The sequence below is a fragment of the Telmatherina bonti genome, assembly GCF_933228915.1.
Source record: "Telmatherina bonti genome assembly, chromosome: 18".
NCBI lineage: Eukaryota > Metazoa > Chordata > Actinopteri > Atheriniformes > Telmatherinidae > Telmatherina > Telmatherina bonti.
The window spans coordinates 31,979,790-31,995,566 of NC_136616.1; the positions used below are offsets into that span (position 1 = coordinate 31,979,790).

At 39.1% G+C, this 15,777-nt stretch overlaps 1 protein-coding gene across 1 annotated transcript; it reads left to right on the forward strand.

The window, feature by feature from the left end:
• Positions 1 to 203: 203 nt before the first annotated feature.
• Positions 204 to 13,132, forward strand: slc10a7 (solute carrier family 10 member 7; the record flags this gene model as incomplete). The annotated part of the gene is made up of 12 exons (XM_079258131.1): positions 204 to 303; positions 3,922 to 4,004; positions 4,090 to 4,226; positions 6,607 to 6,682; positions 6,771 to 6,809; positions 6,891 to 6,926; positions 8,323 to 8,406; positions 8,489 to 8,654; positions 9,945 to 9,996; positions 10,216 to 10,289; positions 11,468 to 11,613; positions 13,100 to 13,132. The coding sequence occupies 12 exons, from the start codon at positions 204 to 206 to the stop codon at positions 13,130 to 13,132; spliced, it is 1,026 nt and encodes a 341-aa protein (XP_079114257.1).
• Between the last annotated feature and the right edge of the window lie 2,645 nt (positions 13,133 to 15,777).

Sequence of the window (15,777 nt, forward strand, 5' to 3'; positions counted from 1 at the left end):
AAAAAAAGTGCTGCGCCACGTCTCCAGTCGTTACGGCAACACTTTACACCACATGTCCGGAAGAAGCCTCCGATGCTTTGCTTGTTTTCCCACAGAAAACTCTTCTCATAAGAAACAGCAGAGTTTGGGAAAGTTTGGTCCGGCTGCTGTGACTGGACGGCCGGCGGCGGGGTGGCCGGTGGCGGAGCCTCCGGACTGGAAACATGGGCCTCCTGGCGAGGCTGCGGAAGGAGTGGTTCATCATCGGGATAGTACTCGTCATCTTATCGGCCAGACTGCAGCCCAGCCTCGGTGTCAGAGGAGGTGAGGGTTAGAGTTTCATCACAGCCTAAAACCCTTCTCAAGTTCACTGCTGGCATTAAAAACACATATAACCTTTACAACAGGCTGGAATGTGTTGGTTTCTCTTCTTACTTATAGTCTCACTTTATTTACATGAGACTAATTCAAACATTTTTAACACTTTAGGAATTTAAAACCATGGAAAGTGTTGGAATAACAACATATTTGACCCTAAATGTTATATTTCTGTGTAATTAGGCAGTGTTTCTGTGAATTAGATCAATCCTGTGTATATTTAGTCCCACCTGGCGCTACAGTGACACGTTGCATTTAGTTGTCCTGTCAACAACACACCTGCGCTCCCCGCGCGCGCTCCTTCAGATCAATCTTTACCTGACAGACCCTGAAACAGATCATACCTGAAAAGCTCGTGTTGAAGATAAAAATGAGTTTATCAGAGTAATAAAAGGCAGTTTTAGGCTGAGCTGATAAGAAGCGGATCAGTCGCACCTTCACATCTCACCTGTAGATATGAAGCTGCTACCTGCAGCTTTACTTCCACTTGACAGCAAGCAAATCATTAGCTGCTGTATCACCAAATATAGACTGTATATGTGACTATTTTCCTCCTAAAGTGACAGAAATAAACACAAATAACATTTCTCTGCAGTTTCCTTGTTAAAAGATCACATTTAACCTCATTTGCTGAAGATTTTACTTTTTTTAAGTTTCTTCCTGTGTGATATATCATCATTTCAAGCTATTTTTAAGGTCGCTCAGTAAAATAAAATCAAACTTTATTTATAAAGCACTTTTCTGGCAAACAGCAACATAAAGTGCTTTACATAATAACAGTGCCTGCATATTAAAATAAAAGCTTCGTACACCAAAGTATACATGGCAAATTAAAAATACACACAATAAAATAATTTCCTTCACACACAGTCATTCATGAATGTACACATATAAAAAAGTAGGGCTGTGACGATATGCTTTTGTCCTGATTCGATTACGATTTTTTTTTTGGGGGGGTGCCAATTTGATTTAAATTGCGATTCTCACAATTCTTCGATATTGCTAATTTTTGTAGATTTAAAAACAAAAAAGATGAACAGAACTTTTTTTTTTTTTTTGCTAGTCATTTTTCTTGATTTTAGTTAATAAAAAATGTCACAGTAGCCAGATCATCAATAAGCTGCTATAATACCCAAGAAGACAAGTAAAAAGATCAATAAAAATGACAAAAAAAAATTTAAAATGAATTATTATTTAATTGAAAAAGAACTTTTTTTTTAACAAAAAAAAATCTTTTTTTTTTTTTATTATTATTGTTCATTTTTCTTAACACAATTAAAAAGATTCAAGGTTTATTAAGGTTTTTATCACCATTTGTGCATAACCTGACAATCCAAGCACATTGGAAATCTTCTGCAGTGCTCTCATGTATTTAGGAGAGTTAAAAATAAGTTAAAATTGGGTATAAAAGTAAGTATAAAATGTATAAATAACTATACAGCAAGAAGAAACCATACGAGGAAATTGCACAATAGAGATTATACATATATACTGGGCAGGAAACAATGGACCAATTATTGCACATGTAGTTAACATGACTTAATGTTTGATTTTTACTAAGTTGACTGGTTTTGTTCAGCCACCAGTCTGACTGTGGCTGGAAAGAAGCGAGTTCTGTGGGTTATGATGCTGTCTGCTCCTCTGTGTCTCGGGTCGAACATCCTATGTATAGTTTCTTTATATAAAACTGTAGATAAAAAAAAATCTATAAAAAGATATAAAATCGTTCATAAATATAAACATCTGGCTTAATGAAATTTCACGTTCTTGTGTTTAATCTGATCTTGCCATCTTTTAATTTCTATGTTGTCTACTTTAACGTATTTGTCCGCCAGTTTCCTCCCTCATATATATTCACATATCCACTGAACACAGGAGCTTATTTGCATTTTGTTGTATTTATGTTAAAACACCAGATGTGTAAAACCTTCAGTTTGTTGACTGAAGTTGTTCACTCACAAAAGAAGAAACGTGCATGTGATCAGTTTGCGCCTCATTTATAAATTATGGTTCTTTTCTATGGATATCAAATCGAAGTTTATTTGTAAAGCACCTTTCATACAAGAAGCAGCTCAAAGTGCTTTACATATATTAAAATAATATGTAAAACAAACACATCATCATTTACACACACATACTGACACACCCCCAATCCCATGTAGCATGATAAAACTTCTAAAATAGTCTTCTGTCTCTTTAATGGATAATAATAGCAAAAGAATAAACATAAAAGAATAAACATCTGGCTTGGCAGACTGTGAGGAAATAATATCATGGGGATCCTTTCACACCAGGGGCCAGCCCACCCATAACCATAGGGTGCATCACCACTGGAATGGCCACAACTCAGGGTTGGCCCTGATCCGCACCACAGCCATATGGCTGCAATGCAGGGGCCAACCTGTCAGAGGCCATCCCCATGGCAACGACCCGGCAAGGCCCCGAGCGTGGCGGATCCCCATGAGGAAAACACTGGAGTAACAGAACTTAAGATCAAACAAGACTAAGACCTACAAGGAAGCGGCTAAGAATTTCAAAATAAATAAATAAATGCATAATAAAAGTGAACATAAGAATAAAATATTTAAGAAACAAAGTGATAAAATCAGACAGAAATAAACGGGTAAAATTGAAAAGCAGTAATAAATCAATAATCCTTACATAGACAAAAAAAAAACCCAGATGAGATTATCTCAAAGCTAAACTAAAAAGGTCTTGAGCCTCTTTTTAAAAACATCAATACCCTCTGCAGCCATAAGGTTCTCCTGCAGGCTGTTCCACAGATGCGGACCATAGTGGTGAAAAGAGCCTCACTGTTTTGGTTTGGTTCTTACTTTAGGAAAATGTAAAAGGCCGGTTCCAGAGGACCTCAGGGTCCACGAGGGCTCATATCTGAAAATGATGTCAGATGAATAAGAAGGCCCAAGACCATCAAGACATTTAAAAATCACTAAAAGAATCTTAAAATTAATCCTGAAACGCACCAAAAACCCATGGCTGCAGCCCAGAGAATGGGGCAGGATTGGATATTTGGCGGGGTTGGACGTCCAATGGGCGTGCTTAGGAATTGGAGTTAAGGTTAATCCAATCAAACTGTTGAGGGGCCGGGTTGGATGTCAAATGGCTGGTGTTGGATATCAAATGGACCGCGTTGGATATCAAATCGGCGTGGTTAGGGTTAGAGTCGGGGTTAATCCAATCAAAATGTTGAGGGGCCCAATTTCCAGCCCCGCCTCATTCTCCAGGCTGCAACCAAGACCCTGGCAAGCGCGCAGGGAGCCAATGCAGCGATTCTAATCAGCCGTAGTGACGTTAAAGACGCGTGCACTTGACTTGTATTCGTCCTCTGCATCCATCATGCCTGCAGCTGCATCTCCAGATGTTTGTAACAAACACAGCAAAACATTAAAGCAGATCATTTCTGAAGGTAAGTGATGAAACGTGTGGATGACTGGTGTTGTTACCAACATGACAGCCGTGTTAGAAATGTATTTACTGGGACTCTACTGGTTTTCCCTGCTGTATGAACTGTGATGTTGTGGCGTGACTCTGCCTTTCTGCCAGGCCCCTTAAAGCCAGAGATCACCATCGCCTACGTCGCCGTCTCGCTCATCTTCTTCAACAGCGGGCTGTCTCTAAAAACCGAGGTGAGACGCCGAGCAGCGCTGTGATGCGTTCAGGTGCAGTTTGGAAAAGTTCCACAACGGATGCTGTGTGCGTCTTTGTCTGCAGGAACTGGCGAGCGCGCTGCTCCACGTCCGACTCCACCTCTTCGTTCAGTCGTTCACGCTCGTTTTCTTCCCGCTCGCCATCTGGCTGCTGCTCAGGGTGCTCGCGCTGACGGCCATCGACCAATGGCTGCTCAGAGGGTAGGTCGTGTGTGTGTGTTTGCAGGTTTGTGCGTGTGAATGCCCCGTTTTATTCAGACCTGATGGTACCTGAGTAGCGTCTTATGGACGAGCACAAAGACGCACATTGATGGTTGTTACAGGCAGTGTGTGTGTGTGTGTGTGATGCAGCGAGGGTTTCAGACCTGGTGGAATAACTCGGGCTTGTTTCAGGTTGGGGGGGTCAGGTCTTCCATTTGGGGTCTCACCAGTGAAACACACACCCTCTGTTCCAGCAGGATTAGTGAGCCGTAAATGTCTGCAGGAACTGCAACTTTGCACAGTATTTTATAACAGCAGATTTATGTCACACACACACACACACACACTTCGTATGCCGTCAGAGACAAACCCATACAAACCATGTCAGCATGTCTGTTTTGTGTTGTTAAGGTTCAACATAGTTCACATTGTAAAAGACTGAAAATGTCACTGTCATGTTAAGTTGTTACCATGGTTACTGTATCAGTAGAGCTGAGATAAAAGAAAAATATTGATAGATGCACTGTTTTTTTCAGAGATTATAGGAGTCATATACATGAGGTGCACGGCACATTAGTGTGTGTGTGTGTGTGTGTGAAGCGTATAAAGGCGCATACTCACCTGGGATGCAGATGAGAGAGTTAGGGTGGGGTAGTCGCCATAATGTTGTTGACAACTATCATTCATTCATCATCATTTCTGTCTGTTTACCTCCCTGGTTAAATAATCAATTTATCCATCTTATGTGCGCTGGTATAGCTTGGCAAATAAACGTAACAAAAGGCATCATTGGATATCCATGACCCATACACTCAGCGGATAAGGTGGTTTGGCTCATCACACTACTGTTCTAATCCCATGTACCTTCGACGTAGGGCTGGGCGATTAATCGGATTTTAATCTCAACTACGATCTGGGTTTTCAACGATTATAAAAATAAAAGGGTGTGATTATTTTATTTTCATTGCAGTTTCCTCTCCTGCTGTCTTCAGCTGCTAATCGAGCGTCTCTGGCGTTGCAGCGCTGTGCTGTAAACTCCTCCCACAGCCGCTTTGGTTTCATTCAGACACTGTTGCCAACTTGGAGACTTTCTCGCTAAATCTGGAGACTTTTTTTGTTAAAAGCGACAAATCTTGCAGCTTTTACTGGAATTATTAGAGACTTTTCTGGTGTTTTGGCGACTGACTTGAAGGCACATATTGTTCTGCAGTTACTGTAAGGAAGGAGCAGCGGGAGCCTCTCCCGTCCTAAAGCACTCCCAGGCGGCCAGTCTCAGTCGGCTCCGGCTGCAGGTCAATGTAGAATAACTGCAGTAGGTTGTGGAAGTTCACCTAAACATAGTTTATACCTTTGTCAGTGACAACTGGCTGCATTATTTTCCTATACATAGTTCGGCGAGTTAAACACTGTAATATCCCTCCGTTACGGGGCGTTACCATAGCAACGCGTTAACCAGCTGGTTCAGATCAGCCGTCTTGTAACAGGTGAATGAGAGAAACACGCTGCAGCCTGACAGCGGTTGTTTGGTATAAAACGTACATCCAGGCCAACATAAAATAGTTCCTATATAAGCGGTAAAAGCGGATTAAACAATTCGGAACCGTACATTAGACGGTTATAATGCACGACACGGAGTCTAGAACACCACAACGCGCAGCGTTGTTTAAAAACACTGGATAATTGTTAAATAATCGAAATCTCAATTTCAGTCAAAATAATCGTGATTATAAATTTTTGTCACAATTGAGCAGCCCTATCTCGACGTCCCTCCCACCAGAATGAGTAATATTAGATTATTATGTTATAATAAATATGCATAAATTCTGTTTGTTAAAAGTAGATATTTACTTTTAGATACTTAATAAAGACTTGAACGGAGGAGTCAAATGTCTATCCTGGATTATAGCGACTCCAGCAGGCCTCTTCTCCCCTCAATCCTCCAAAACTTCAGGCCAGGCAGGAAGACGGCGGAGAGAGGCGATGAGGAGGCGGAAATCAGCTGAAGTTTGTGTCGTTTGAGGATGAGGTTAGGAGGAACTACAGGGAGGTTGAAGATGAAGAAAGAAGCTCGAAATGGTCCTTTTGGATGGAAGTTTTTTTCTTTAAAACACCGTCTGCCTAAACTGAATGACGTCAGATCCAGCAGAAGGCTGAAGTGTTGCAGCTGCAACTGAAGCAGAGCGTCGTAGCTTGTCTGCATCTTCAGCCCAGTCAGAGCCCTCATGTTCTGTTAAACAGAAACTGTCCATGACGACTCGATAGATCCGTTTTTAACACTGGAAAATCACCTCTTGTCCCTCTGCATCCCCGCGTGGAGGAGGCAGGAAGTGAGTCAGCTCGCTCTCATCATCCTCCTCTTCATCCTCTAATTGTTTCCTAGGTTACAGACGGTGAGCTGCATGCCCCCTCCAGTGTCCTCCGCTGTTATTCTCACCAAAGCTGTCGGAGGCAATGAGGTAACACACACCCCAGTGATTGACTGGTGATGAGCACGCGGTTGGCATGTTGGCGTTGCTATGGAGACTGATTGTTTTCTGCGTGCAGGCTGCTGCCATTTTCAACTCTGCGTTTGGAAGTTTTCTGGTGAGTTTCTGGTTAAAGTTAAATGCAGGTTGCGGTGCGATAAATGTAATTCTGAGCTGATTATTGGTGTGTTTCCTGCAGGGAATCGTTGTGACGCCGCTCCTGCTGCTGCTCTTTGTAAGTGACGTTTCGTTAATGTAAGAAAGTCTGAGCTTATGATTGTTTTTACCAAAATAATAATTAAATATACAACCAACACACTGAAAGGAAAAGACGACAAAACTATGAAAACTTTATGTTTACAGGTGTAACATGATATAATTTGGAAGAAAAAAAAAAAAGTAAAATCTCAGATGTAGAGAAGAGGTCTCACTCTGTTTGAAAAATTGCAACCACAGTAAACAGCTGGGTAAATAAAAAAAGAAAAATATTATTTGAATTCATGTTTCAGATGGAAATAACATCAAGTAGATTAATAAAACTCCAAGAATCTTTTTTTATATATCTATTTCTGGTGACAGAAAGACAGTTACTTGCATTGCAAAATTTGTTACCATGACAAGCCTATGCACAGCTTGGCCGAGAAGGCGGGAGTCACTATGGCAACCAGAGGTTTTCTTTTGTTGTTTTTTTTTCTTGTTTGTTCCTGGAATATTCCACCTGCTCTCATAAGTGTTATACAAATCATTCACAGGGTTATTAGGATGTTTTCTTGCATTAAAACCATAAACTTTATATAAAAGATGGACGGAGCCTCCGTGACGTCACCCATAGGTTTCTGAAGAGTTTAATTGAAGCTCCGTGGGTGGTTGCTACCATCGCCATCTTGGCAGGGACATGCAGGTTGTCTCGTCCGAAAAACCCATATATGTGCAAAGAGGTGGAGCAGAGAGGGGGATGTGAGCGTCATGGTGGATGATTGACATCTAATGAACTCTGAGCTTTCTGTCGCTAAGAGCTAACCTGGAGCTAACAGGAGCTAACCAGGTAACGGAGGTAAGCGGGCTAAAGCTAAGTCACGTTGATAACCGGCTAAAAAACTGCGGTTGTTCTATGTTCTCCTGACTTGGAGCAGGAGATCGGGTACCTGTCAGTCAAAAGGACACGCCCCTAAACGCGCCAAACTTTGAGATTAAATTACTTTTAAACGGGCGATTTAGAAAAAAAATTCACTCCCCCCACAGTTGTCATGAAGGTAAACCTGACCTATTAAACCTAAAATGGATTTTTGAACCAGGCTGTAAACATGTTTATTCCTGCTGTAAACATGTTTATTTTTGCTGTGAAGTTGGTCTTTTTAACATGGGAGTCTATGGGGATTTGCTCTGTTTTGCAGCCCCTAGTGGATGAAGGGGGAACTGCAGTTTTATGTACTTCCGCATTGGCTTCACTTTTTACCGCCGAAGGCTTCGTCCATCTTTCATATACAGTCTATGATTAAAACTCAAATGCAAGAAATCTGCAAGTTCTGTCACTTAGTTGTTTTGATTTTTTTTTTTTTTTTTTTTTTAATAAATGTTTTAAGTTGTTTTTTTAAGATCTATTTCTGTCTTATTTGTCTTTTCTCCTCCAGCTTGGCTCTTCTTCCTCCGTTCCCTTCTCTTCCATCTTCTCTCAGCTCTTCATGACGGTGGTGGTGCCTCTCATCGTGGGTCAAGTATGTTCCGACGAGCCTGTCAGCTGTTTTCTAAGCTATTTTTTATGTCATTGGATTTATGTATTTATTTGTCTGTGTTCAGGTGTGCCGTAGTTTCCTCAGGGAGTTCCTGGAGCGACGAAAGCCTCCGTTCGGCACCATCAGTAGCGCCGTTCTGCTCATGATAATCTACACCACCTTCTGCGACACCTTCAGCAACCCTAATATTGAGCTGGACCCCACCAGCCTGCTGCTGGTCGTCCTCATCAGTCAGTACTTTCATCTCATTTTAAAAATGTTAAATAAAATTCTGGCAAAACAAATGTTTTAACAGAAAATTAAAGAGATTATTTTCTATTATTTATTTAATTCAAGTCTTTTGGGTCAGTTTAGATTGGTAAGTAATGGCACGATCATGAGAATTAAACAGCCTCTTTCAGGTTTGCACCTGGTTACACAGTTTGTTATTCTAATTTCTTTTAAATTTGCCATTTCAGGATCTATGTTTGCACCACAGAACCACAAACTATTAACTAACTTGAGAATAGACCACAACAGTTTGTCTAAAGTGGTCTCAGCCTTCAGATCTGACAAGTTTAACCTGAAATACCACATAAATCATCCTACTGACTGAATCCACATTTCACTACAGAATAAATAAAAACACTGAGTTTTATGTTCAGGATTAATAGACATTCAAATCTGCCTCATCAGTAAAGCTGATGTGCTTTTGAATATTAATGTATCCCCTCACTAAATATTAGATCTTCTCCATCTCCACAGATCTGGTTTAAAATGATGGCTTGTATCCTGAAAAATGGAAATTTTATTGTTTTTTATAAATTCATCCACTCTACAATCATCAAAATACCAAAACTTACAAAATGTCGAACCATTCCTTCAACATACTGCTTGCTGAGGCATCTATTCAGTCATTTTTGTCCACTTTGCTTAAAATATTTCAGCAAATCTTTTAATTTTCAGTTTATTGGAGGTCATTTTGATTTTATCTTAATAATTTTTCCTAATAATTTTTAGTTATAAGGTTGTTAATTAAACAAAGTCAAATATAAAAGATCAACAAATTTTTTATAATTTTTTTTTTTCATTTAAAGTTGAAACTTAGACCAAAGTCAGCTACTGTCAAATGTTTTATGAGAATTTTATATAATATATATATATATATATATATATATATATATATTATCATATAAAATCAGAAAGTACACATACTTAAAGTTAATATTGATGTATCACCTCACTAAATATTAGATCTTCTCCATCTCCACAGATCTGGTTTAAAATGATGGCTTGTATCCTGAAAAATGGAAATTTTATTGTTTTTTATAAATTCATCCACTCTACAATCATCAAAATACCAAAACTTACAAAATGTCGAACCATTCCTTCAACATACTGCCTGGTTTCTGTGTATTTTCTGTCATTTCTTGAAAAGAAAAACTAAGTATATAAAGTAAAATATACAAGAAATCAGTTTTAATATAACTGTAAAAGTTTTACAGTGTAACGAAAGCTTTGTCCCTGCTTGTCCTCTGCAGTTTTCTCCATCCAGATGAGCTTCATGCTGCTCACATTCGCCTTTTCCACCAGGTGAGTCTCCTCCATTATCATCTGTTGTCCAGATTCTCTTCCTCTTAGACTCGTATCTCACTCTATCCTCTCTTTTTCTTTACTTTCCCGTATTAAACATCAGTCTGACACACTTGTTTGAACATAAGTGTAGCTGGAAAGACTGAATCCAGTCAGTTGATGCTGCAGGAAATAAAAGCTGATCAGATGATGGCTTTAACGTCTTGTTCGTCCCTGCAGGTCCAGCTCAGGATTCAGCCCCGCAGACACCGTCGCCATCATGTTCTGCTCCACACACAAGTCTCTCACTCTGGGTATGACAGTGATTCTACTTCAAACCACTGATTTGACACTTAAACGTTGTCCAAAAAGAATCATTCAGACGGAATCGTTAGTATCTGAGTTTGTGTGTCCAGGATGTGTTTTTTAATCAAAGTTTTTTTAAAGAAATGTCTGCAGAATATCTGTAGGCGTGTTATTAAACATTAAGAATGATGCCTTTCAACCATAGACTGTATATCAACGATGGAAAGAGCTTTCGGTGGTTAAAAGTGAAGCCTATAGGGAAGTGCATAAAACTGCAGTTCCTACTTCATCCACTAGGGGCTCCAAACAGAGCAAATCCCCATGGACTCCCATGTTAAAAAGACCAACTTTACAGCAGAAATAAACATGTTTACAGTCTGGTTCAAAAATCCATTTTAAGTTTAATAGGTCAGGTTTACCTTCATGATAACTGTGGGGGGAGTGAATTTTTTTTCTAACTCGCCTGTTTAAAAGTAATTTAATCTCGAAGTTCGGCATATTTAGGGGCGTGTCCTTTTGATTGACAGGTACCCGATCTCCCGCTTTAAGTAAGAAGAACGTAGAACAACCACGGTTTTTAGCTGGTTAACAACGTGACTTAGCTTTAGCCCGCTTACGTTAGCTGGTTAGGTCCTGTTATCTCCGGGTTAGCTCGGTTAGCTCTTAGCTACAGAAAGCTCGGAGTTCGCTCGATGTCAATCATCCACGCTGACGCTCACAGCCCCCCTCGCAGCTCCACCTCTTTGCCCATATTTGTATTTTCCGGGCGAGACGACACGCATGCCTCTGCCAAGATGACGACGGTACGAACCGCTCACCGAGCTTCGATTCAGCTCTTCAGAAACCTACGGGTGACGTCACGGAGACTCCGCCCATCTTTTATATACAGTCTATGCTTTAGACACAACCTTTTTGGGAAGGTGCCACATTGCTGCTGTTTTGACTGTGATAACTATAAGTTTTACTGCATTTTTTATTTGCTTTACCAAACGCCATCAGCTTCACATAAACATATAAACTTTCCAGACTCTTTTAAGTGCAGGAACAAGCGAAGCGTCAACATGCTAAAAGATTAAAGGAGAATATCTTGTTCTTGTATTGATGCGATATCCTGCAGTCCTTTGACTGAAATTCAGAGGCAGAGCGTCAGCAAGTCTTTTTTTTTTTTTTTTAACCTCTCCTTCAGGTATTCCCATGTTAAAGATCGTGTTCGAAGGCTACGAGCACCTTTCCTTGATTTCGGTTCCACTTCTCATCTACCACCCAGCCCAGATCCTGCTCGGCTCCGTCCTCGTGCCGACCATCCGCAGTTGGATGACCAGTCGGCAGAAGGTAACAAAACCATCTTCACAAACTTTCAACACTTTGTAGATTCACTGCTGCAGGTTGCTGCAACAAACGATAAACTCCCTCCTTCTTTCTGAGACGACGGCTGCATTCCAACACTAATGTCCTCACCTTGTCTCTTCCCCTTCCAGTCTAGTCTGTTGTTGAGATAGGGCCACATTCCAACTCTTCTGTTTGTCCTGAGTGAGTAAGAACTGATGCAAAAGTAACACATCTAAACTTGTTAATCAGAAGGTAACTCGCATAGATCACTATTTATCATCTGTGATGGTGTCCAGCAGGCTGCTGAGTCATCTGTTCAGTGATTTTTGTCCATTTTGCTTCAAATGTTTCAGCAAATCTTTTCTTTTTCAGTGTATTGGAGGTCATTTTAATTTTATCTCAATAATTTTTCCTAATTATTTTTAGTGATACGGCTGTTTGTTAAACCCACAAAGGCAAATTAAAAAGATCAACACATTTTTTATAATTCTTTTTTTTTTTTTTTTTTAAATTTCATTTGAAGCTGAAACTAAGACTAAAGTCAGCTACTGTCAAACGTTTCATGAGAATTTTATATATATATATATATATACATATATATATATATATATATATATAAAATCAAGAAGTACACATATACGTAAAGTTAATCAAAGTGATGTTAAAAATAATTTTAGAAAAATAATTTGTTTGACAATAACTTAAAAATAGAGCACAATTCTGACAGAAATAGTAAAAAATAAATTAAATGACAAAATAGTTTTAAGAAAAAACATTTTTAAAAAATGTAAAATCCACCGCTTGCCTGAAGGCTGCTGGGATAGGCTCCAGCCCCTCCGCAACACTTGAACAGATGAAGCAGTTCAGATAATAAATTGATTTAAAATAAAGGTTTTTAACCCGCTAAATTTTTTTTTTTTCATTTTATTTTGTTAAAATTATGTCTTTAGAAAAATTTTATCACAAGATTTTACTGTTTTATTTTTACCTATAAAATCTTCCATTTTTTAATTATATTTTATAACTATTTATATTATTGATATTTAATATAGATAAATTAATAATTTAAAGATATTTTTCTGAATTTTTTCATTTATCTAGATATTTCATTGCTTTTTAAAAACAAAGTCTGAACTCCATCAGACGTCTTTGGTATTAGGAGATGATGTCTGGGCGTGACTGCGCCCTCTACTGGCAGAAAGCTGAAAACCAGATGTTTCCTGCTGAAAACACAGCAGCTCCTCTCTCTTCTCCCCTGTTTTGGTGGTGGGATGTAAACAGATTGTTGCAACTCAACTTAAACTCGTATTTTCTTCTATGTGATTGTGTAAAAATGTCTGAACATTTCCTCTTTCTGCTCATTTCCTCTTTTTAAATCATTTCCTTCCTGGTGGTGGATTCCCTCCTTCCCCTTTTCAACACCGACTTCTCAGCTCTGCTCTGACACGATCTTTTCGTCTGACACAGTCTGCTTCATGTGTCTCGTCAGGCAATGAAACTGTCGAACCTCCAGCCCATCTGACGGGGACGGGAAGGCAGCTTCCACAGAGTTGACGGCGCTGCTACAACAGCAGACAGCGGAGAGTTACAGTAGTTAAATGTGCCTTAAAACCAATCAACAAAGACCTCATCAAGGCAGGAACCAGATGAACTGCTTGCCTTTAAACATTGTTTTTACAAAAGGAGATAAATTTGCATCATATATTGTTTTATATTTAAAAGAAACATGTTTTATTTTTATATGATGTAGATAAAATATTCCTAAGGGCGGGAAAAGGACTTTTTTTTTTTCTTACGGCTTGATATGAAAATATCACCTGGAGGGTGAAGTTACTGGACCATTTTATTTATGATGTTTTCTACTCTTGTTCTTCCAGATGTCACTGCCAGAAAGTATCTGATTTATCTGACTTCTAATATACAGAATCACAAGAATGGATTTTTCTTTTCTTTCCTAGAGGAAGCTGTGATATTGGGACATTGGTAGGGGATGGTGTTTAGGTGGAGAAAGTAAGAAATTAACATAAAGTTGGGTTAACAAGTCTTTTTTTTTTTTTTTTTTTTTTTTTTTGTAATACAAACAAAATGTCCTGATTTTGTCTCCTGTTCCAGTTCTTGTCCACATTGGTTGGATTTTAACTAAATATGTGCTTGTTTTTGTTCAAGGACACTAAAGGCCCATTTATGCTCCCTTACGTAGGTAAAAGGAGACATCTCCTTTAAACGTTTTCATACGTTGCCAACCTAACGGTGTGTTCACACCAAACGCGTATTGAGCGTCAAGAGCATCAGGTTTACGTGTAAAGTCTATGTGGAGGTGCGGCAAGGAGGCGTCAAACTTTCTCACAGCGCCTTTTCAGTGTTTGCGAAAATTTAAAAAGTTTTTATAAGGTTGACGCGCAGAACGCGCCGCAAACACCAGAGATGGAAAATCCGAACTTTTGCCACTTGACGCGGGCGTCAAGCAACCAGAGCAGGTTGTCAAACTGGGCCGGGTAGATGAAAATAGCGCTGGAAGCGAACCTCATCATCACTCAGACTTACGATTTATCAGGTGAACCCAGACACGGGGCTGAGACGCCCTACGATGACGTTCTATATTTAATAAAGCCATACCGCTCTTTTTACTGCATTGCCATCATTCAAAGTGACCAGAAGGAAAGCTCCGCCTTTCCCTCCTTTCTTTTCCGCCACGTTTGCCGCTCGCTCCCGAGAAGCGGCAAACGCTGCAGGAGCGTTTTGGGTGTTTGACACAAAAGTGGCAGTTTAGTGACCAGCAGCTAGCGTTCAGTGTTTTGAACGATTTTGATGCTCAAATCGTGTTTGGTGTGAACACACCGTAATACTTCCATGTGTCTTTTATGTTGCAACAGATGTTAATTCAGATCATCCATTAGAGGGCAGCGTTGAGTTCAGAGTTCGTATCTTCGTATCATTTTAGACACCCGTTGGTTTCGCTAATGTACCGCTATAAAGTCAATTACAACCGTCCACAAACACCGGAAGAAGTAGAATAAAACCACCTTTTGTTTGTTTTTGTTTTGTTTTTTGTTATTCTCAACTTCTGCAGTTTTTTGGGGTTTTTTTTTTTTTTTTTTTTTTTTTTGTGCTTTTTATTTGGCGGTTTCTGTGTGATCTTCCTGTTCCTTTTTTTCTTCTGTTTTTTTTCTTCTGTTTTTTCAGACACACAGTTGCGTGTCTGTTTTACAACTCAACACCGACCTGTGAAAACAAACCAAATTGCGCGTATAACCAACACATGAGACGGACCAAATTGTCTATTTATCTACATATTCATCTTCAGAGCATAAATGGGCCTGAAGCAGACTAAGGATATAAATACTCTTTTTCAAGCGGCATCAAATTTTAAAAAACGGGTTAATAATGGTTAAAAAGCACAAAATATCATTTCAGAGTATATTCTCAACATATAGAATAATTTTTAAGACTCATGAATATTCTTCTATATGTTGATGACACTGATTATAATTTTATAGTTGCTCTGGGCAATAATTTATCCCTAATTTTTAGGGGATTGCATAATTTTTTGTGATCAGTTATATCGTTTCACGCAGAATTAATCATAATGAATCGTCGTCTGATGCCTTCACACAAAATTAAAATATTTCTTGTGAATCCGAACTGGACCATTAATGTCATAAAATCACAAATATACAACAAAATATTGCGTGGAGTCTTGATCTTGAGCCCATGTATGAAAGTAGCTCCGCCACTGGGTTAATGCAGTACATAGCAACGAGTTTCAAGCCAGCATGAATGTTTTGTTGAAATTTGTGTTGCGCTCCAGTCAGGGCCTTGATTTTACTAAAAAAACTCACAACACAATGGCATAATTGTTGTTGTTGTTGTTGTTGTTAATAATAATAAACTCATTATTTGGGATTACTTATTTTGGTTTTATTAAATATTAGATTGATTATTATTATTATTATTAAATTTTCCATTGGGGATTAAAGTATTTTTCATTTCATAAAGATAGAAATCTGAGTTCTGTATCCAGTTGGGAGATGGTGGGTCCATTATCATCACCACCAGTTGTATCTGAAGTTGCAGGAAACTAGGCAGTATTATTTCATATATTTAACACCAAATTTAACTTTCCTTTAACATGTTGGAAAACTTTCATGATTCATGTCATCGTGTTTG